Here is a 24,308-nt window from a genome sequence, read left to right as displayed (position 1 = left end):
TTGCACAACAGGAGAACAATTCGTGGACTTACATATTTGTGTAAGATTGTAAATGGTATAATTGATTCACCAGAGCTACTCAGTCCCATCTACTTGCACGTTCCTCTTAGGTATTGTAAATTGTATACTTTATTTTACCCTACCGATTTTTACCATGCTGCACCCATGACATGCCTACAACTGACGAATAACCATTCAGTCCAGATTTGTTAGTCTTGATATTTTTGATGAAGAGCGTAAACTTCGAAAATGTGTTGAGACTAGTGTTTTGTCCTAACGTTTCGTTTTTATCCTGTTTAAAATGCTACTACTAATTGACTCATTGATAGGTGCACCACTGAGGAGGCGTTAAACTGTTGGTGGGTCACTCAAAATGAAATAAATAAATAAATACGTTTAAGTCATCGGACACTTGTACTTGAGTGTATACGGTTTGCTATATTGAGAAAGAAACTGTAGAAGTAGGTGACACTTTTCCATGGCGACGACGAAAACGCAGCGAATGACGTGCCCAACCCACACAAAGATACCTATGCATGGTGAAATACTGGCCACTGATGTTCTCACAGGCGTGCACGGAGTTTTCTCGGCAATGTTTTGCTTGGGGTTAAACCACTCATAACCAAAAATGATTGGAGATATGGCCTTCGAAAAAATGACGAAGTCCACTAACGACGTCTCACCAAACGCAGTGACCGGCAACTTCGCTTGTGCTCCGTGGGAATCCTGGTGTCGTTGGTTGTGAAAAGTTGATGCGCTTTCTGGTAAATCGGTAAAATGACTTGAAAGGGAGACAAGGGGGCTTGATCTGCTATTCCCGATCGTGCCTCCGTGGACCGGGAAATTGGTTTCTCGACGACATTCTACACTCCGTAGCCAAGTGTTCTTGTCGCCTGTTAATGTGAACTTCGTGGTAGCCTTCAGGTCGCTGAAGTGCTTCAGGCGTCTTCAGATGAGTAGTAGGCTGTAACAGTACCAGGCTAGAAGATTTGGCATCTTCTGTCGCTTTTTGAATGAATGACGTCTCTAACGCATTTGCAGAACCTCTCGAACAGTCTTCGGTCCTTAACTCAAACAAACTTTTGAACTTCAGTGTCCGCAATGCTATCGACGAAGGCAGTAGTGCTGAGAAGGTGAAGAATATCCAATGTAACTCCCACAAACGCTTTTCGGGCAAGGCACTCGACGTCTGTTGCCAGGGCTTGCAGTGCTTCCTCCGACTGTTGTCGACGGCAACGTAGTTCGTCATAACTAACTTGTTGCATATGCTTGTCGTTAAAGGGATACTGACACCCCCCAAACAATTTTTTTTGTTTGTTTTTGTCAGGCGATTTTGTATGGTGTCAAAATACTACCCAATCAAAGTTGTGCTACAGTATCACGTATATCTTTAATAAAGTCAAAAACGCAACTGCTCGAAACCAAACGGGACTGGGGAGGGGAAAAAAGTAGAAGCTGTGCAACTTTTTTTTTTTTTTTTCAATCAACGTATTTGCAGTTTTTTAGAACCCTCCAAAAATGGGTATCATATCTTTTGTCCATTTCTAGTATGGAGTGTGTGCCTTCGATGACCCACGACTTTAATTATCTTTGTTGGCTGTGTCTAAACCATAGAAGACGGCACGTGACTACAGAGAAGGAAATGGGTGCGACTCAAACTGGCCAGTTCTTGATCTGCGGTTTTTGAGCGGAAAGAAAACTAATTTTGAGCCGCAAATTCTGTTCTAGGTAGTTGGGCTTTCATATGTCATGTAGGAAGAGTGTCGTCGGAGCAAGAACAGCGGCGGCTTACAGAGTGGAGTGGAGGGGGGAGCGAGAGAGAATATTGCTGTGTCTAAGGAACGATGAGGAGAGGGAGAGCACTGCATCTGCTGTAGACTGTGTTTTTGCGTTCGTACATGAGCATTTTTTGCCGGAAAGGTTCACTATCAGCTGTGGCTGTAGAAAGAACAACCTAACGCACACGAATTCGGCGATTCGGTAATGCCGCAGTACGGCTGCCTGTCAATATTCAGTAAATACTGCAAGTGAATAATGTACCATAACGCATCTTTATATATTTCTAATCGATACACTTTTGGCTAATATACTTTATTCGCAAATTCCGTAAAAGGTTATAAGTTCAAGAATTTATAATCACATCTGTAATTTATGCAGAATACTTTGAACTCTCCAATGCCGAAGGCCAGCTATAAGAACCTTTCGCAGATCTCGCATTGCGGATTGCGGTTAGCGCGGTCGCCTGCTCGCTCCGCACTCAACGCGAAGGCAAAACTTCACGCTAACAACGCGAATCTCCCGCATACGATCTATAAAGGGTCCCTAGTGTTTTAAGGCAATCAACATGTTTTCACGCACTCATTCCTTTAAGTACCTCCTAAGGCCCTTACAATACCAAGGCAAGACAACTAGGCGAAGACCGGAGGACATTTACAAGATGTCGTACGTACCATCCAGATCAGTAAAGCCCTCAGCTGTAAACTGCTTTTAGAGCGCAGCTCTTAGGCGCCCGTTTCCGGCTTCAGCGGCGTCGCCGTCGGCGTAACCGCGCGGTGCATTATGGGTAAACTTCCCCGCTAAATCTAGCGGAAAAATTTCCCCGCTAAATCTAACGGAAAGATTTCCCCGCTAAATCTAGCGAAAAGATTTCCCCGCTAGCGGAAAAATTTCCCCGCTAAATCTGGCGGAAAAATTTCCCCGCTAAATCTAGCGGGAAAATTTCCCCGCTAAATCTAACGGAAAAATTTCTCTGGGGGTCGCGTGACCCCCCGAGGTCACGTGACCCCCGTGGTCACGTGGCACCCCCGGGTCACGTGACCCCGAAGGTCACGTGACCCCCACGTGACCTTGGGGAGGGGTCATGTGGCCCCACTAAGGTCACGTGACCTCAGGTCACGTGACCAACCCCCCCCCCCCCCGAGAACACGTGAACCTCAGTATCCTTCCCTCCTCCTCCTCAAGAGCTGCGCTCTAATTCGGCGTTACAGGGAGTTGTAAACGGCTTTCATTCTTTTATGACATCAACACACGAAACCCCAATACAATCGTAAGGGGAAAAAAGAAACTTCTTTGGGAAACATGAATAATGAGATTCACACATTGTGACCATGAAAGAAACAGCAACTTTGAATTGTGTGAATAATCCGCGCCTCCTTGTTTTCGAGTCTCATTCTGTTGACTCTGATGACCAGCGTGAAAAAAAAAAACACGTCCCCTTCCCATTGACGAGCATTTTTTCTGTTTATTTTTGTTTTGTTTATATGTTTATCAGGGTATAGGGTACAAAGGCAAAGGGCAGATTGGCGCATCCCGATGAGGCCCTCTTCCCTGTTTACGTTACTCAGCGGGCAACAGCAACGAAACAAGAGGAGTGCAAGTGCAACAACAAACAAAAACAATAAAACAACAATACGCAACAAAAACGCAACCATATATACTATATGCAATGGTTAATTAAATAGTTTTACAGGATTATTAAAACAATAAAGCATGAGGTACATCCTTGAAATAAAGAAGACAAAGTAAATGACATATTTGAACATTTATTTTATTAGACAAGATAGAAGGTATATTTTTACGTTGTTTTTAAAGCTGTGCCTTCTTTTTCTAAAACGGCTGGATGTTTGTTTCAACGCGACAGAAGTTCGCAGGTCCGTCCGTTTCGCGCGATCGTACGCCCACCTCTGAGGAGAGCTTCTCTGCTGGCGAGCATTCAAACCATTCGCTGACAAGGCGGGCACGGTGATCCGAAGCGAACGTGCGCGTGCCCGCCGGATGGGCCGTGTAAAATGCTTCGCCTCTGCCTTCTCTTTTCTCCGGGAGACAGACGATAACGACCGTTTTCTGGCCGCTATTTCCCGTCTGCTTCGGATAGAGGAATAGCCGAAACACTTGCTCGAGTCGGGGACTCCTCATGTATTGATGTGCATACGCGAGGGGCTATAAAGTGACATTCGGCTTGTGACATGGCTGCAAAACTACACCTTAAAAAAGATTCCTTGAGATCACTCTCGTGCAGAACACGGAGGGAGCCATTCACGGCGTACAATATGAGGACCCTGGCGGACAGGGACCCCGGAACCGGGGGGGCAACGGGGGCTTGAGCACCCGCTGACATTTTCCAGGCGGTGCTGGGCAATATGATGAGCCCCCGTGCGTTTGGCTGGAGGCCACGGTGCTGGAGGCGTACTGAACAATGCCTGCACCGCTTCCCCCCTCCCCTCCGTGTTCCCCTTGTTGCTCAGCTCCGCCAAGCCACCTATTTGGCTAAGGGCAAGCATGTGGCTCTGTGTTGTTACGGCTGGTTGCGCACCCACAACACAACCCTCGCCCACAAAATTCCAGAAAAAAAATTACGAAGCAAAGCAAAGTGTTAGTAAACCGCGGACGACGCGACAGCTTCAAAAAATCGGAAAGAGAAAAAAGAAAAAGAGCCGGCGCCTGCGGCTTGCATAGCACAGGGAGGGACTGGGGCCTTCCCCTACTCCGCACGCGGGTTGGCCATGAGGGGAACGCGCAGCGCACTGTTTTTGTCCACACAGCCAGCCGGCTTCTTCGTGTTGCTTCTATTTTGAGCAACGACGTTTCCCAAAAAATACAAAAATTTCTTCTATTTTTTTCAGCTGCGTTTCTGTTGTTGTTGTTGTTGTTGTTGTTTTTTTTCGGGGGGGGGGGGGGGGGGGGGGGGTCTGTGTAACCACGAAGGTTGGGTAATTTGTACTATTTGAGCGTGTTGGTGCGTTTTAAACATTTAGAAAGTGGAGACACATAAGGGACGATACAGACAGGACAATCCTCCAACTTCAACAACATTAATTTTCGCCTTCAAGCCCAAAACCCGCCCGCTCCTTGGGAGTGCGGGAAAGGGAAATCGGGGGGGGGGGGGGGGAGAGGAGGTGGAGGAAGTTGCCAAACGAGGAAGGGAGAGGAGGGAAGGGGCACCCGATCGTCATTCACGGGAGAAAATGCCCCGGCTGGCGCTCCTAAATTCGCCGGCACGACAGCCATGGGAGGCCACAGAGCGCTTCTGGTCAAGAGATCCAACGAGTCAAAAGATCCAACGAGTCAAAAGGTCCAATAATGGATCTCTTGACTCGTTGGATCTTTTGACTCGCCAGACCCGTGTCAAAAGATCCAATGTGGGTCAAGAGATCCAACGAGCCAAGAGATCCAACGAGTCAAAAGATCCACGGCGAGTCAAGAGGTCCAACGAGTCAAAAGGTCCAACGAGTCAGAAGGTTCAATAATGAATCTTTACGCGTTGGATCACTTAACTCGGCAGACACGAGTCAAGAGATCCATTGTATGTCGAGAGTTACAAGAACTCGAGAACTGCCGCTTAATATTGCAAAGGGGTCACAAAAGGCCCCTCACCACTCATCCCTAGTAGCGGGGAGGCGTTGCACAATAAAGATTCGTAAACGATTTTTGACTTGGCGCCTTAAAAAAAGCGAAACAGATTTAAGTTTGATGCGCCGCTCAAATACGCACCGTTTTCCGGTTTGCGGCCGAAAAACCGACTCAAGGGGGGCACCCACGAAGACATCCAGTTTCGTGTCGCTGGCTATGGGAACTAGGGAGGGAGCGCTTTTCTTGGCTTCGGGTAGATGACGCCGTAAAACTTTGCGTAAAAAAAAATCAAGACTATCAGGCTTTTGACGCGTCTCTTCACGTTTTCACGACAATTAACATTTGAAAAAATTAGCCTCAAATCGAGCAGACACTTACTGAGCTTGCTAACTCAATACACTTTCAACCAGTTCACGTCACGCGCGTAGTTTTCTCGGCCGGCACAAGCGGCTGCAGTATGGAAAATAGTCCCCTTTCCTCTTCGCGATTTCTCCGCACACTCGCGACATTTAGAAAACTCAAAGCGTGCTTTCTTTCTTTCTTTTTTTTTTTTTGTTTTGTTTTACTAACCGAAAGTTAAGCGAAAGTGACACGCACCAGATTCTTTGAACATTAAAATCATTCCACGGCCCCTTTGAATGGGCCACGAAACGTTGTCGGGTTGGAACGTTCCTGACCTTGCCGGTTCATACTGGTCCCAGTCTGGCACAAGTATGCTCGCACAGACCGCCACTGATTCAGAAACTCCTTTGTCGTGGGGAAATTGTGGAATTGCGAAGATAAAAGGGCACTATTTCTTTCAGTCTTGCCTTTGCAAAGCTGGGTGACGTGATTGTGGAATCGAAACCACTTGACTGACGACACTCGACCGCTGCTCATGCATGGATTGGGCACGAGAACTGCGCGAGCACTCGACTTCAGCTCGTAACAATGAATGCCTCGGCGGACACTCGGGTAGTGGCTCGTGTCCAACCACTGCGGTGATGAGGATAGCTGAACTCTAACAATGCCCGGAGCTCAGCACGCGTTTTCTACTTTGTCAACCCCAGAACGTGGGCATGATTAACGTTGAAGGTATAGGATATAGGCACCATGCCACCTGGCCGCTTGTTCTGGCTCCGAGTTGAGGGGATAAACGATGCTCATATTTCTCGAATTTTATTGGCGACTGCCATTGCCTAGGAAAAACTACCTAGGCAAGTTTATTCAGTTATTAACCTTAGGGAGCGATTCTAAGTAGTATTAAGCAAAAGTAGAAAAATTGTTAGATTTTTCTACTTCGAAGAGAAACATATCTCTTCAAAGTGACCTTAGATGGCCACTTCGAAGAAAGTAACTTTCGATAATTCACCGGTTCTTTTCGTGCAAGTAAGATATCGAACTTGGCCAATGGGATGGCAATATGGCAAAAAAATAATTTAAAAAATATTAAAAAATATATATATTTGTATTTTTTAAGGCGGGATGATAATATGGTAAACTTTTCCCTTCTAATGAACTTTCAGGTTCGATATAAGATATATCAAAATTTACATTAGCATTTGATAAGCGGTTGCAGTAATGAATCATGGGATGCAAAGTTCCAAAAATATCGCGAAAATACGGAAGGTACAATGTTGTTTTTTCCTCGGCTTTATTACGTGCGAATAAAATAATTCAGTTCGCAAGGACAAAATTGTCTAGGTGCCGTATATGAAAAGGAGAAGTAATATATGATTTACGTGTTTATGCAAACCAAAAAATGAAATAATATATAACACGTACTGTTGCGATACATCGAAAGACGAATAAAAGTGTGCATTTATTTCGATCAATGCTGCTCAATCTGGACACGAGCCAGTGAAGCGTGTGCATGCACAAGACAAGGGGTACTAGGGTTTTTTTTTTTACTCTAATATGCCTCGAACACAAAGGTGTTCAAGGCGTCGCGCGGAGCGAGATGTCCCATGACGCTCTCGGCTTCTAGCAAGGCTGCGGTGAATCCTTAGGTGAAAAGGAGTATAGCCTGGGGTCTTTAGGTGCACCACGCCGTAGTGGTTATACGATCGCACGCCGATGCTGGTTCTCCGTACAGCGTGGTGCCAGTCAGCAGTCATGCTGCGCTGACCAGCAGGATACTGCTACATGTTGACCCTCTGGATGGCTGCCAAACGTTATGCTGTCCAAATGATTCACATAACTCTTCCTCCCAGTTGAGCTCATGCTGCGTATAAGACGAATGCGCTGTTTCCATACAAGCTCTCACGAGCTGTGGGGAAATGCGCAGTTTCTGCACGAGATGTGGGTACTGCACGTGCGCAGGAAGCGCGTCAAGTGGACCGTTTGTGTGTGCGCAATACCGATAGCAGCACCACCGCAGGGATAGGACGTCAGCACCGCGTGTTGGTCTATACGTGCCTCGTAATTCAGTCACCGATTAACAGTTCGTTGATTTCTAAATTCGAGAAACATTCTGCGTCCCTACGACCGTGTAGCGTGCATAACTCTCGGGAAATTCCTGAGTTAGTCAAGCATACCGCACGAATAAATGGCGTTGGCCACCAGCCGATTGATATGGAAAATGCACAACGCCGTGACACAGCCAGCCATTCAGGATCCCGAAACTTTTCATCCCCGAGGCCACTGTATCCTCTTCTCTTATCTCCCTCTTTTTTGTTGCTTTGTTATTAGTCGCGGGATCCGACCCCGCTGCAGTGCAGTGACCGTCACGCCCCTCTTTGCCATTCGAAAGTCGTCATTCATCGTAGTTTTGCTTTTCTTTCTTTCCTGCTTTTCTTCAAAGTCCTTCCTCCCCTTTCCCTGTGATCGGGCAGGGAGTCAAGAGGTTCAACGAGTAAAAAGGTCCAATAATGGATTTTTGGACTCGTTGGATCTTTTGACTCGCCAAACACGAGTCAAGAGATCCAATGTGGGTCAAGAGGTCCAACGAGTCAAGAGATCCATCGAGTCAAAAGATCCACGGCGAGTCAAGAGGTCCAACGAGTCAAAAGGTCCAACGAGTCAGAAGGTCCAATAATGGATCTTTTGACGCGTTGGATCTTTTGACTCGTTGGACCTCTTGACTCGGAATCGCCACAGAGAGCGAGTCGGGAGAGAAATAATTGAGGCCTATCGGATTTCCACAAGCCCGAATACCATAAGCACCCCTTCCATTTCGCTCTCAAGAAAGGATATTATCTTTCTGAAGCCCACAATGGAAGCCGATCGCTGACAGACTAGACGAGGCGACAAGGTTACCGGCAGAAGTGGCCTTTCATTTCATTCCGTTATCCCGCACATCCAGTCTTCGAGCCCCCTTCCCTCCCGATTCCGAGTCAAGGGGTCCATCGAGTCAAAAGATCCAACGAGTCAAAAGATCCATTATTGGACCTTCTGACTCGTTGGACCTTTTGACTCGTTGGACCTCTTGACTCGCCGTGGATCTTTTGACTCGTTGGATCTCTTGACTCCTTGGACCTCCTGACCCACATTGGATCTTTTGACTCGTGTCTGACGAGTCAAAAGATCCAGCGAGTCAAAAGATCCATTGTTGTACCTTTTGACTTGTTAGACCTCTTGACTCTTGACGGGAAAGGGGAGGAAGGGCTTTGAAGAAGAGTAGGAAAGAAAGAAAAGCAAAACTACGATTAATGAAGGTTTTCTGGTGGCAAGGAATGGCGTGACGGTCACTGCACTGCAGCGGGGTGGGATCCCGCGTCTAATAAAAAAGCAACAAAAAAGAGGGAGATGGGAGAAAATGATGCAGTGCCCTCGGGGACCAGAGGTTTTGGGATCCTGAATGGCTGGCTGTGTCACGGCGTTGGTGCGTTTTCTATTTCAATGGGCTAGTAACCAACGCCATTTCTTCGTCGGCAATGCTTGATTATCAGAGAAATTTCCAGAGAGTTGCGCCTGCTGTACGGTCGCGGGGACGCAGGTTGTTTCTTGAATTTAGAAACCAACGAACAATTAGTCGGTGACTTAATTACGAGACGTGTATACGTAGCATGAGCTGAACAGGCAGAACATTTATGGCTTTGGATTTGGACAGCATAATGTTTGACAGCCATCCAGAGGGTCAACATGCCTTTCCGCAGTATATTGCCAATATGGCCAGTGCAGCATGGCTGCTAACTGGCACCACGCTGTACGGAGAACCATCATCGGCGTGCGTTCATGTAACGACTACTGCGTGGTGCACATAAAGACCCAAGGCTATACTCCGTTTCACTTAAGGATTCACTGCAGCCTCTGCTAGAAGTCGACAGCGTCGTGGCACATCTCGCTCCGTGCGACGCCGCGCCGAACCGGAAGGTCACGTGACACACTGTCGGCGCAGGATCAGATGCGCTGGCTGATTCACTCCCATGCATGAGTCCGACCGTGTGCGCCTGCAACTGTTCGTGTCGTTATTCTCTTTTATGGGTTGCTATGGCAACGAAGTTTTAGGCCGCTTACGGCCGCCATTGCTGCTGCGCGGTGTGGTAGTAAGAGGGGCTTAAAAACTCGTTCCGTCAGACTTGGTCGTGGTCGGTCGCAACAGTGTGAACTAGCCTTCAAGATGAAACAGAGTACAACGTCGTACGGTCCCGGCTAAATTGCTCATTTACGGTTTAGAAATATGTCGCCCCTTGGATGGCTGACAAGCATTGCGATGCCTCAATATCCACAAATACCACTGAGATTTGCGTTGACTGTGTATGGTTCATCATCTTCATTTTCTTTGTCATTTTTCTTGTGTAATGATAAAATTCCAACCGGGGAATCTCGTAGTTGGTTGTACAATGAAACCTTAACAGCGACGAACGTGTCTGTCAAATGAAGTGTCTGAGAGAATAGATTCAGACCTCAAACACGCACGACCGTCATTTTTTTCCCGTTTTTTTCTTTTTGCGGCGCTCATTTAATTAGCTTTTCGCACAAGAGAAACACATTTCGGACAAGTCATACGTCACCTACAAGGTGCTCTTTAGTACATATTTCTAGCGAGCGTGAACGCGACACAATCGCGTTTCAATAAAGTGCGAAGGGCGTCATCTTTTATGGTCGTGGTGGGGCCTTTTTTTGTAACGAACAGACAAAATCGATCAAATCATTTATCATTGAAAAATATACACGCACTCTGTATCGGCCTTCTTGTACGAACTAGTTTGCAAACAAAAACACACCCTATCACAACCTGTACTCTGCCCCCCTAGCTCGGGCACGTTTTCCGTCCGCAAACCGGAAAATTGTGAGGAGTTAAACGGCGCGTCAAATTTAAATGTCTAACTTTTTTTCTGTAACAAAAATTAAGGCACCTATACCCATTTTCACCCCTAAGAAAAATGCAAGCTTTGCGTAATATTCATACGCGGCGTGAAGTAGTTCTTACGAGATTTGGTTGTCGGAGGGAAAAGCGATGCTTTTGGCGTTCGGAACGTGTACGTCTTAATAAGGATAACATATATCTAATCTAAAATTCACCTACTTATATCTTAATTCTTTACATGAATGCGGAAACCAGCAGTGTTCCGCGAGAAGCCGGACTTTTTTTTACTACGTTCCTTGAGGTGAAAACGGGTATAGTCAAAATTTTTTTTCTTAATATTATTGTACAGGGTGATTTCAGATAAGATCGACCAAAGGGTGGCTGGTCGACATTTTTAAATCAACTGATGTTTTTATATGACATTGTCTAGTGTCTGGTATAAACGAATCCACACTTAGTTTTGACCAGAAAAAAAATTTGGAGACAAGAAAAATCGTAAGGCAGGGAGAGGTGGACAGTTGCAATAACGCGCACTGATGGAGGGGGCAAGTTTGAAAGTGAATAATTAAAACAATAAAATTAGGAGAATTTTAAAACTTTTTACAAACAAACTATGGGTACAACTTGCTTGTAATATAAAGTAATAATATTTATTAAAAATTTATTTAGTTTTCTAAAAATTGCCAAACATGCCTGCTCGAACGACAAATGGCAAACTTTGGAAATCTGTCTCTCATGAAATAATTTAATCATTATTACATAACTTGCAGACATTATTTTACTAATATATGGCTATTATTGAAAAAATAAATAAGGTATCTGAGTGACACAATAGTTACAATATATTTAGGCAAACATGGGAAAAAAATCAAACAAAGAAAAATTCCAATGCGAATAAAAAAAAAACACCACCTTCGATTTTTTTAAAATTTGGGTACCCTGTTATACTCTATTTCGGCATTCATTTCTATTAAAAACATGTTGCATCATTGCACTGTGAAAGAAGAAACAACTCCCCAAAGTAGGGTCCTTTTTCAAAGCGTGTACACTTAGCAGTGTCCTATACAAGAAGTGACTCTGAGTTCCAGTTTCATGAAACTTGCACAAGTCTTTTATATACATTTATTCAGATGAGGTCATTGATAAAAAGAGCGATCGGTCACACAGTAAAAGGGAGGAGAAACTATATACAGCATTTTACATAAGCGTACAAAGTGGTATCATATTAGAGACTAATGATTTGAGAAAAGATGATGCAGTGTGAAGTTGTACCTTCCGGTATATTTTACATCTAGAGTAAAATAAATAACTTTACGTTCACACACAAAAACAAAGATATAATAGTAAGATATTTAGGTTGGCTGTGTATTTACGATTACAAACAATTTCAGGTGACGGATGCCATAGTGCCTAACTGGAGCAGCTTCGATGCTCTCGATGTATGAATGAATCGTGGCAAGCCGATATATTTTATCCTGCTCGAGGATAACATTTTGGGATTTTTTTTTTATAGTGATCAGATAAAAATTATTAGTAACCACCAACAAAAACAGTAGGTTAAATACCCCGTGAAGAAAAATGTGATAAATAAGATGTCCCTGCATTCAAAATGAGCAGTCCTTGGGAAATCAAATTCGGCACTTTACGCTAAGGTTTTCTTCGCTGTACCCATTTAATAAAGTTGCTTCCAAGCAGATCCGACTGTCCGTGCTACATATACGTCACAGGTCCCTTCTGTTGATGACTTGCTGAGCCGCCACGCGTGCCAAGACTGAATGCCGGGGAAGGCGCGCACCGTCAGCCACTCTTCTTTTTTTTGTTCACGATACCGAACAACCTCATTTTCGTCCAGATATACAAGATGCACGCCTTTCAGTTTCTTTGATAGAACGCTCACCATTGTCCTGGCCGTCTGAATTGCGCTTACTGAACGTTCTCTCAGGTTGTTCAGCGTGGCCTGGTGCTTCACGAGTCCGCCAACTCCGTCACATGCATTTTTCCCATGTCCAGATGCAGAAAATAACCACTGGGCTTGTGGGCAATCGTCCTTGGCAAATTGGTGAAGCTGGTAGCGATTCTTGAAATGACTGGCGGCGCCGTCACTTACGTACGTCACGTACGAGTATACCGCAACGTTGTCTTCAACCCACTCCTTCACTTTTTCTAGAGCCAAGCAAGCGTGAGCGGCGTCGTGACACAGGTCCTCACTGATGATGGCAAAGCTGTTTGTAGATTTTCTTGTCGTCACTACACATGTAAATATCGAAACTTGTTTTTTTTTTTTTTTTTCCAGTGATATGCTTGCACTTCGTCAGGAAGCACGATGGTCCAGTTTTCAGCAAAGTCAAAATGAAAGACAATGCTCCCGCGTTGCATGCACTGTTTTTCATCGTAGATCGCTATACCTTGCGTTTGCCGGATATGGTTGTGAAGTACCCAACTTCCAACCGTCACTTGGATGACTTTTAGGAAAGTCTCAGGTTCCAAAGTTTTTTTCACAAGGTCGCCGGACTCCCATGTTGCAAGCACAATCTCTTCATCCTCCGGGATATTAAGTTCCTGGAGTGTAAGAAACTGGCCTTTTGGGCAGTGATCACAGTCTCCTTGAAGGCACAGTTCTGTTGCTGGGTCGCACAGAAATGCCCAGTTCATTTCACCAGTGTTGAATGTTGAGCCTGTAACGTTCTCTAGAGCGGCAATACAAAGATAATAATTGGCGCAGCGCACACAAACGCACACTTTCTGGTGTGGAATACATTGGACCCATCTAGGGCGCAACGAATAAAATTTCGTTAGCCCAACGCCGGAATCGGGATGCTTGTCTTTGTATATACGGAAGGCCTCTCGTATTGAGCGTGTCATGAAGCGCTTTGGCACGAACGTTTTCTCTCCGTTGAGCATGACAGAGATGACGTCCTTCTGGTTGGGACTTTGGCGCGAACATTGTAGCTCGTCTTTCGTGAAGTACTCTAGGGCAGCAGACAGGTTCTCAGGGCTCACCTTGCACCTCGTGTAAGGATCCGGCTCATACCACACGCCATGCTTTTCCTTGAGTTTTCAGGATTTACTGATGAGGTACATTGAGGCCTGTGGAATCATCTTTTGAACCTCATTCTTCGTCAGTGTTGACGGCAGGAGTGTAAGCAGTTGACAACGTTCCCGGAGAGAGGTGGCGGTTTCAAAGGCCTGCCGAAAGTTGTCCACCCACTCAGTGCATGTGGAGCATGTTGGTTCGGACGACCCCGATGGTGCGTCCCTGTCGTACGCAATACGTAGCCTTGAGCGTATATTCTTGACAGCAACCTGCTCTAGTTCTGTCTGCTTTCTCTTGACATAGGCAGGCCTGTCCCGACTTCTTACGACGCTTGGTTGTCTCAGCGGCGACACATCTGTAGGTAGTATGCTGCGATTTAGATCTTCAATTGCTTCTTCAGCTGGCACAAATATGTCAGGGCACTGCTCTGAGCTTCGCATCGAGATCTCCTTAGTGATGTGCATGAAGCAATGGTAGCACAGGTAGTCCGTCGCACTCACTTTGGTGGAACAGTCAGGCGGAAGAATTTGCTTTAACGAGTTTAGGTCCAACTCGCCAACACTTCGAAAATTCCGCTCCTTTGGTATAGTCTTTTTGTGTTTGCAAAAGTAATCTGCACAAAACACTCGTTCGGAGCTCCAGGACGTCTTCATAATGTATACATAAATAATAGAAATTAAACCCCAACTGATGGCATATAATTGCCAAGTGAAAGAACTACTGGGTGCACAAGTGACAAGTCCGAGGCTGAGGAGCTCACTCACTGCAAACGTACATTTGAAAAGAGAGGTCACAACTGAGGCTGTCGGCAAAGCTTGATCCACGTCAAAGGAAGAAAGAGGGAAAGTCTCCAGACAAAAAATTGTGGTCAGCGGCCTTCGAAAAAGACTTTCCGGAATCGCACTGTCGTCCCTCCACGCGCTGATATGAAAGCACCCGAGCTTCTACCACGTGGTTCATGACACAGCCTGAGCCATGTCGGCGACCGGTTCGCGAGGGGTTGGCGGTGGGGTTACCTTGATGGTCACTCGGATTAGCCCCTGCTGTACTGAGCTACCACCTGCAGTGCCTTATCGCCGGCTGGTGTCAGCAACGAGAACACACACACCCTGTCTACACCAAAACTACTAGCGTTCACTGCACACACGTCGCCGCCGCTTTTAAGCTTTTGTGAAATTGCTTTCTTTTGCCGCGGAGAACCGCCTTATCTTAACTACGCGCCTGAAATCCTTCCAGGCGGGCGTACACAATATCAAGCGTTTCGAGAAATACCCGTGGAGTAGTTTTATGGGAAAATTCGGAGCCCGCGATGTCGATATCGTCGCCGTTGTGTTAGTACGCCGTCGCGTACTGCAGTCCCCCGTTGGGGGAGGGGGGGGGGGGGGCGGTCTTACTACGATAACATGGCGACAGCGCTTACAGTCTATGTATTTACGCGAGGCTCGAGTATTTGGGGATAATGCTGCCGGTTGGTGTGCCCCTTTGTGCCTGATATTATCGCCCGTGACGCCAGCGAGTGAGATGGCGACAGGCATGACGGCTCAGTAAACAGGCGTCGGCGGCCATGTTTTGCTGGTTGAAGCGAACCCCCTTGTCCTTGACAGCGAGCGGGGAAATGCGAAAAAAAGATTGTATCGGCCGTTTTGCCAGAACTAGCGACGAGTGTCGTCTGCGGTTTCCGGCAACTATTTTGCCATAATCGTGAGCTTAGCGAGGAAATGATTTTTGCTAGCCACAGAACACTACCACGCAGAAAGGGAATGCTTGAACATGTTTTTGTTCTGGATATATATCAGGGATATATATGAGAGAGAGAGAGAGATGAAGGTAGAGCGGAAGAGGGAATAGCATATAGTGTCGCAGGAGAATAAAGTAAACAAAGTTCCTAGTGGCCGATGGCTGCATGATCTTTTCTCGGATCACTAGTCCGTAATATGATACCTCTTTGTACACAGTAGTTTCTCCTTAATTTAAGTGTGTGAACGATTTCTTTAGTTATCATTGGCCTCATCTGAATAAAAATATATAAAAGATGTGTGTTGGTTTCATGAAACTGGAACTCAGAGTCAGTTCTTGTATAAAACACTGATAAGTGTAGGCTTTGAAAAAGGACCCTACTTTGGGGAGTTGTATCTTCTTTCTCAATAAAATGATGCAACATGTTTTTAATGGAAATGAATGCCGAAATAGAGTATAACAGGTTGCCTAAATTTAAAAAAAATCGAGGGTGGTGTTGTTTTTTTTTATTCGCATCGGAATTTTTTTTTGTTTGATTTTTTTTTCATGTTTGACTAAATATATCCTAACTATTGTATCACACAGATACCTTAGTTATTTTTTAAATATTAGCTATATATTAGTAGAATAATATCTGCAAATTATATCATAATGATTAAATTATTTCATGAGATACATACCTTTAAAGTTTGCCATTTGTCGTTCGAGCACGCATGTTTGTCAATTTTTAGAAAAATAAATAAATTTTAAATAAATATGATTACTCTATATTACAAGCAAGCTATACCCATAGTTTGCGCGTAAAACGTATTAGAGTTCTCCTAATGTTATCGCTTTAGTTATTCACTCTCAAACGGGCCCCCTCCATCAGTGCGCGTTAATGCAACTGTCCACCACCTCATGCCTTACGATTTTTCCAGTCCCCAAGTATTTTTTCTAGTCAAAACTAAGTTTGGATTCGTTCATACCAGACACTAGACAATAACATATAAAAACATCAGTTGATTTGAAAATGTCGACTAGCCATCCTTTGGTCGATCTTATCTGAAATCACCCTACAATGCCTCCCCGCGGGCCGCGCCTAGGACAGGAGTGGTGAGGGGCCTTCCCTAACTCCCTTGCCATATGACGCGGCAGTTCTCGATTAATTGTACCTTTTGACCCGCATGCGACCTCTTGACTCGCGTCTGCCGGGTCAAGCGATCCATTATTGGACCTTCTGACTCGTTGGACCTTTTGACTCGTTGGACCTCTTGACTCGCCGTGGATCTTTTGACTCGTTGGATCTCTTGGCTCGTTGGACCTTTTGACCCACATTGGATCTTTTGACTCGTGTCTGGCGAGTCAAAAGATCCAACGAGTCAAAAGATCCATTATTGGACCTTTTGACTCGTTGGATCTTTTGACTCGTTGGATCTCTTGACCAGAAGCGTTCCCTCCCCTCCCTTCCTCGTTTGGCAACTTCCTCCACCTCCTCTCCTTCCCCCACGATTTCCTTTTCCCGCACTCCTAAGGAGCGGGCGGGCTTTGGGCTTGAAGGCGAAAATTAAATGTTGTTGAAGTTGAAAGATTGTCCTGTCTGCATCGTCCCTTATGTGTCGGGTAATTGCTTCCGCGTGGAGAGCCGATCGCGAGGCGGGGAGATGGTCTGCGCGAAAAAAAAAGCCCTTCTTGAACCGAGACTGCCTACAGATATAGCGAGTTGAGGGGGAAAAGTTTCCCAACTCCCAAGGCAAGAGAACGGCGACACAGGTTGTAAAGGGAGACATCGCACTGCAGTCTGTGTTGAAGCGCTGCTACCACGGTGGTCGTCGGAGACATCAAAGAATCGCGGCATCTTCGCCGGTATTTCTGCGTCTTTGTTTTCGAAGCACCATTTTGGGTCTTGGCGAGCCAGCCTGCTATGTTCAGGCGGGGCCCTATTATACACCCAGACGGTTTCAGGCTATTTTCAAAGACGACCATAAAAACAGGAAACATGCTGAAATAGAAAAGGGCATCGCCACAGAAGGTACTGGAACGAGAGGGATGTTTTTTCCTCGTCTCCCAGAGTCCATCTGCTTCCTCCTCCCGAGCCTTCCTTCTCCTCGCCCTGTCACTCCACTGAAACTGCAGTTGTAGATTTGTCACTGTGAAATCCGCGGACGGTTTCTTTGGACATCTCAACATCAAAAGATGTACGTTTTTTTTTTTTTTCTTATTCTTTTTTTTTTTACAAGTGCACCGCTAAGAAAAAACAGTATTTAAAGTTTTACACTTTTAATCATTATGGCTACCAGAAGGACGCTCCTTGATGCGTGGTTGCGGGGACCCAAGAAATTGGCAGTTTGTCAGGGAAATATCCAAAACGTCGGCACGGCAGCAGCGGACCATATCATACCAAGAGTCACCCAGAATTTACAAATATCTGGTAGGTTTAAGGTTTTGTTTCAATTTTGTGTGTGTGCGTGCGTAGCGAAGCAAGAGGGAATTGTCGAATTTTAGGTTGCATAAACTGCATTGGAGGGAGTTCACAATGTTTTGGTGTTCTATGAAATAACCGCATAAAACAGTTTTGTAATAGATTGCGAAGGTATTTAGCACACAGACGTAGTTAGATAGTGGAAGTAATCAGTAAAATGTCAATAAAATTAGTTCGCTAAGCAAAAAAATATTACTTTTTTTTTTATTTTGCGTTTAAACTCAAAATAATAGTTTGGACAACTCTGGCGTTAATTCTGGCGAAATGAAGGCTATGTTATGATGTATTGTATTTTATTTTTATTCCACCCATTTTTTCAATCATAATAAACGCCTCAGTTTCCCAGAAAAATATTTGATAGTTTCGCAAAAAAGAGATTTCGCGAAAATTCACCCATAAAAAACTACTTTTTTTTTTCTTTCGCTAAAAATATTTATTTCTTCATTCTTCAAAAAAAAAAATAATAAATCCACCACGTTCGGGCACCTCTGTAGTAAATCGTAGCACGCACGTTAACAAGCCAATTTGCGCGGTCACTTCAAATGGCTAACGAAACATCGTACGTGAACTCCCGGTAAAGTATGTCATATCCCCTGACCGCATTTGGTGGGCATTGGTTTTAAAAGTCAAATTTGGGGGGTTCTACGTGCCAAACTAACGACGGGCACCTCACACGCCCCAGCGGAGGACTGGCGATTCCTCTCGACCCCCTGGGGATCTTCTGAACTGCAAACACCGAAAGCTGGGTTACACGGTGCCTTCTCTGCAATAAGCTCCCGTCAGATTGCGGGAATTCGAACCCACCACCCGGGGATCCGTAAGCCGGCGCTTTGCCTCGGAGCCACCAAAAGCATTGCATTGTTGGGACGTGTTCTAAAGAAAGCCGCCTTTCTCTTAACATAGAAAAATAGTTGTGCGTTTGCCCCGGTGCGTCGTAGTTTTATCCCAATTAAATGACAAAAAAAAAAAAAAAAAAAAAAAAAAAGCTCATTTATTTTTTTAAGAGGAAAGATTGTTGTAGAGGGCTGTAGCCTCGGCACTACCGCGCGCATAAATTCGCATTCGACTAATGTAGATTCTTCAACGCTATCGCCCAATAAGACCAATGGCGGCCCTTGTCGACTATTTTTTAGTTACCGACATGGCCCAAATCGATTAAGAGAGCATATTTAAAGTTCAGTGTTGTTTATCCTCTGCAATTTATTGAGCACAGGCTGTAAAATTGATAATAATTGTAACAGGCAAAATCAGTCTTCCATTGAACCTCGTTGGTGTGGTACAGATTTCTGTCTTGTCAAAACGCTTCTAGATGCTAGCCAATGATCTAAAGCGCAAAGATGTTATCGAGTACGTTAAAAGGGTGAAAAGTGCAAAAAACAAACGTACGAAAAGCAACAGGTAAATCACAGACGGCCGTTAACTTTCAACTTCTTTGGCCGTGTGTGTGTGTGTGTTTTTTTTTTCGCTTTTAAACCTTTTAATGAACGTGAACCGACTAGCCCAATCCAAAAAAATTAATTCATGTTATCGAGCTTTTTTTCGGTTCCATTATAATTAAGAGCTGACGACCGCGTCCACCGGTGGTAAGCATTTTTGAAATTTTCAAGATTGTCATAACTTTTCACAAGAATGGAGCAACGCCTAGAAATTTCACAGGAAAGCGTCCAGGATTAAAGTACACCTTCGCTAAAAATGTGAGCTCTCTACATGCAGGCGCCCGATTTTACAGTGCATTTTAGATTGACACGGTAGATCGGTGCCACCGTGTAGCTGCTACTATTGGATCTGATTGTGTCAACATTTCATTGCTTCGTGGCAAGAATCTTGGATAATGTAGGGACACACGGTATAGGAAATGATAATTAACCCTCTATAAGCAGTGAAATCTTGGTAATAACTGTTTTTTTAATTTTTATTTCTTTTTTTCACCTCCTGTACCCCCCCCCCCCCCCCCCTCCACTTCACCCTTTATTTCGACCTTGAGCACCCCCCACGTAAAATACACTGCTGGCGGATGCCGTAGCTCAGAATGCGATGAGACCAACAACATGCGATGTTCGCCGAGGCAATGAACATAGCGTTTCACTTGCATAAAATATCAGCAAAAGATAAGAAAACAAAACAACAAGATCGTTGTCCCTGAGCACATAGCTGCTTTCGAGCTTAATAGTACAACCACCTCGCTTACTCCGAAGCAAAGTGCTGGCCTGGAAATCCCCAGGTGGCCAGCTCAAATTCCTCGATCTGACGGAGGTGTTTTGCGAAGAAGGTACCATGTAATTGTGAATTAAATTGCATGTTCACGTGCTACCGACGATTCGGTGCCATGAAAAAAGCTCCCCAGGTAGTCGAAATTAATCGTCAGTCCTCCGCTGGAGTGTCCCTGATGCCTTTTGTTGGTTTGGCGCGTAAGCACCAATTTTGACTTTCATCAATGGGTCTAATTGTATTCTGAGTTACGAGATTTACAGTGATCCATCTATTGTTTTCTTCCAAAAAAAGTGAACACACGCGTTTTTTTTTTGTTTTTTTTTTCTTTTCTTAGGAGTTTGATGTAACGAAAAGTGTTTATGAAGGAGTTAGGTACAGGCATATTATTCTATCTTTTTTTGGTCGATTTGGGTCAAAGCGCAGCTGCGGTGGGAAGGATCACCTTGGGCGGCGGGGGAAGACGGCCGCCTGACCAGGAATGGGGGAGCGTCGCAGGAATGTCGCTTTCAGGGGTGCTTCGAGCGGGCGCCTCCCTAATTGGGGAGCCGGGACAAGGGGACGCTTTACCACGGGTGGCTGCCGGATGGGGCGTCTGGGGTAGTAAACGTTGCCGAACATGTCGGCTTTGCTTTCATTGTATAAGCGGGCCGGGTTCGTGGGTGCGCCCATCTTCACGGCACCTTCTTGTAATGACCGTCGAAGAAAACGTGGGGTCTTTGTGTGTTTTATTTTGGTTATTCGTTTGAGACGACAGCATGTTGTTGTTCTGCTTGTGTGCTTTTGGTTCGGACGATTGGGAGAGGGAACCTGACTCCGACTCTAAAACGGAGGGGCGAATGATGAGGAGAGGCGGGGGAGGAAGTGGCCGTGCGTCTACATCTGAGAGTTCTCCCGGTAAAAACATGGTTGGTGCAAAAGGGTTTTTTCGTACCGTGGTCCACGAATTGCGCGCTTTGTCCTTTTCCAAAGACTCTGGAAAATGTTATCCTATTTTGCCCAAATGCTGAACTTTTTTGGGCACAGCTGCGGGCGGCGCTAGGAGTTGATCTGTATGTGTTGTGGCGAAGTACAATGTTTCTTGAGTGTGGGACGGGAAGAGATAGTCGAGCCTTTGAGGTTCTGACCATCCTTGGTTTGCACGGGCTGTGGAGGTCAAGAACGGACCACCTTCATGTTGTCGAAGGAGGGAAACCTGCGTGGAGGCATTTTTTGGATGGTTTTGTGTATGCCAGCTCGCTGATTGCGACGACAGAGCAGGAGGGGCTTGAGTGTTGGGAAACACGTACTGAAAGCTCGGCTCGGGTGCGCGGGTTCTCTGCCATCACCGAGTGAGGCACGCCATTTGCCTTGCGGCGGTCTCCAGGGTCAGTACTGCCTATGCATTTGCGGCCTTTGAACTGCGGATTAGACACGCGAACTGTTGTGTCGCTTTGTGTTACTTTGCACGCTGCACTCTGTGTTATGCTCTTTTGTGCTTTTTCTGCACTTCGATTGCATGAGGAAGTGTGAACGATTTTTTTGAACATGTACATAAAGATCAATTTAAAAAAAAAGGAGGAAGTGGCCGAGTGGGCTAACGCGTCTCAGCTCGGAGCGTGGAGCGAAAGCTTGCGCTGGGAGCCTCCTGGGTTCGATTCCCTGCCGCCCCCGCTCGTTTCGATCTGGATGAGTTTCGTACCGGCACGCGTTCGTGTGATCACTACTGCGTGATGCAAGTTAAAAATCCAAGGTTAGCGGTTGTGCTGCACTGGCTAAATTTCTCATCTACAGCTAAGAGACCGATTACCCGTTGTGGCGTATCTCCATCAAGGCTGCATAAACATACAGAGCAAACCAATTTTTTTTTTTTTTTTTTTTTTATGAGGAGAGGTTTTTTGAGACTGATTGAGCTGGGTGGTGGTTGGGTTCCTTGTCGGGGGTTTGGAGGACGGAAAGTGCCGGGCGGCGACGTCTGGTCGCGCCCACTACTGTGAACTTACTATGTTAAATAAATCTATCTAAGTTAAAGTCTAATACCACCTGACTGAACTTCACTTCGCAACGTGTTCGCCATCAGGACCCTTGTTGCAAGCGGCCGAACTTCATCATCATCAACGACCCATTCGTAACTGAAGGATTCAAACGTAGGCTGGAAAATGTGTGATCCAACACTAAACCGCAAGTGTAAAGTGTGAAAAACAGCGAATGCCCTGCTCAAGCTAACTGTTTTTCCAGGCTATATATACGCGTGCTTTTATTTGGATTGCACCTGAAATGTTGGGAATGAGAAAGAGTATCTGCAGTTTTCCCAGGTGGCTTCCTAGAATCACCGCTTCATCCTCCAAAAACGGTATTTTCCAGAATCAAATATATCAATAACAACGTCCTGGGCGTCATCTGTAATATAATACTCTATATGTCTTATTCATTCATGTTTCTTCAAAAACAATCCCAAACGCGCACTTTATATATATTTTCAAGCAGAAATTCCAACTTCAGTCGCGAACCCTCATTGTTACATGACCTATTCCATCGGGTAAAAATGTCGGTCACTCACCTCTGGAAGGTTTCCGCTGACGGTGAACACAGTCGGCCGTCCGTTGGTGACGTGAGCCGGCGACTGCGGTGTGGGAAGGAAGTAAAACCAAGAAGGATTACACACTTTTCAGAAGACATCAACATCAACACAAAGGACACTGTGTTGGTCACCCAAAATATCTTTTCAATCGTCTAGCATATTATTTCACGGGGCAAGTTGATGCTATATATATATATATTCTTGCTAAGACATAGACCATATGCGGAATAGGCCTTGATCTCAATGTCGCTAAATTCAATTAGATCCTTTTTGTTTCACGTGTCGTCAATATTTTACTGCGCGTCTATGAGCGCGTATGTAAAATAAATGTCAGGAAACCGATCCAGGGCTTAAAGTCAGGGGGGTCTCGGGGGATCCCGGACCCCCAGCAATTTTGGCGGGAGGTCCAAAACCTCCCACCATTTGTTTTTTTTTTTTTTTTTTTTTTTTGGTTATCAACACGCCTGGCTTGGTGGTTTGACTTGGTGTGCACTGTGGAGGTTGGGGAAAAGGGGTGAAAAAAGGCTGCGCGCATGCTGTCCAGGCAGACGACAGACCCTTTTCTCCTACGGTCCTACCACATCCCTACACTGTAACATCGCGGTGCCAGTCGGCGCGGCCTCCGGGAGCGCGACACTGCGCATGTACCGGAGAAGCAGACGACAGCCGGCCCTTCTGTCCCACCCCACCAGCCAGAGATGGAGATGCCGGTTTGGTTTGGCAGGAGCTGGGCTTCCCTCCCGCTGCCTCGCCGCGCCGCAAAACAGCGGGAAAATTATCTCCCGGAAATGACGGCCGCGGGCGCTCGAGGCAAGCGCGCCTCCCTTCCCAAGAAAACTTGAACAAAAGAAATCCCCCTTTGCACGTGAATGACACTAAGGCTTGAAAATGAGCTAGTCCAATCAATTCTAAAAAAAAAAAAAAACACGCTACGTCACTGCGTTATCCGTGCGTATGTGCACGCCTTCAACCCAGGAGAAGCAATCAAGAGGCTATGCGCAGAAATCCCTGTTTGTGACTCCTGCCACCATAGACGTTCCGCGCAGCAAGTGGCTCTTGAGAATGATTGCCAGATGTGTTCTCTCTAGGCAGGGCCGTGCTCTGGGGTAGGCCGCATAGAATATCCCAGGCGAAAATTTCTAACTGGGACCAGTTGGCACCTCAACTGGTTTTAACTGGGACTAACTGGTCCCAACTGGGAATCAACTGGGACTAACTGGTCCCAACTGGGACCAATAGGAGTCCAACTGGGGCCAGCTGAGGGGTCAACTGGTTTGAACCATTCCCAGTTGGGAGTCAACTGGTTTGAACCATTCCCAGTTGGGAGTCAACTGGTTTGACTCCCAGTTGGGAATGGAGTGAACTGGAACCAGTTAGGAAAGTAACTGGTTGGAGCGATTCCCAGTCGGACTTCAAATCCCTTTCCCGTTCCCAGTTCACACTGGGCAACAATTTGGACAAGTTGGGGGTGTATTGACCTTTGCTAATGAAGAAAACTAAAAACACTAAAATTTTTAGATTTATACAAATAGGGAGTTTTAATTACTGGGGTAAATTTATATATTTCTAAAAATAATATAAAAATTTCAATTAACTAAATAATTTTTAATTGGAAAATATAATTAGTGACAAAATGTGTTCACCTAAATGAACATTTAGTGCATTATTAAAATATATTAAAACATTTATTTAAATACCTACACTATTTTTTTTTCTTTTAATAAATAAA

At 45.4% G+C, this 24,308-nt stretch overlaps 1 protein-coding gene across 2 annotated transcripts in view; it reads right to left on the bottom strand.

Annotated features, from left to right (window-relative positions):
- LOC8039194 (membrane metallo-endopeptidase-like 1) overlaps window positions 1–24,308 on the bottom strand; it is a 62,263-nt gene that overhangs the window by 27,674 nt on the left and 10,281 nt on the right. For both annotated transcript variants that reach the window (XM_040207928.3, XM_029966490.4), the window contains one exon: window positions 22,559–22,621. In XM_040207928.3, coding sequence (XP_040063862.1) covers window positions 22,559–22,621 — 63 coding nt within the window. The remainder of the gene's footprint in view (window positions 1–22,558; window positions 22,622–24,308) is intronic.

This window comes from Ixodes scapularis, unplaced genomic scaffold (assembly GCF_016920785.2).
Source record: "Ixodes scapularis isolate PalLabHiFi unplaced genomic scaffold, ASM1692078v2 PGA_scaffold2__306_contigs__length_199485367, whole genome shotgun sequence".
In the NCBI taxonomy this organism is placed as follows: domain Eukaryota; kingdom Metazoa; phylum Arthropoda; class Arachnida; order Ixodida; family Ixodidae; genus Ixodes; species Ixodes scapularis.
Note: the sequence above shows the minus strand (reverse complement) of the source record. Positions and strands in the feature narration are given on the sequence as shown.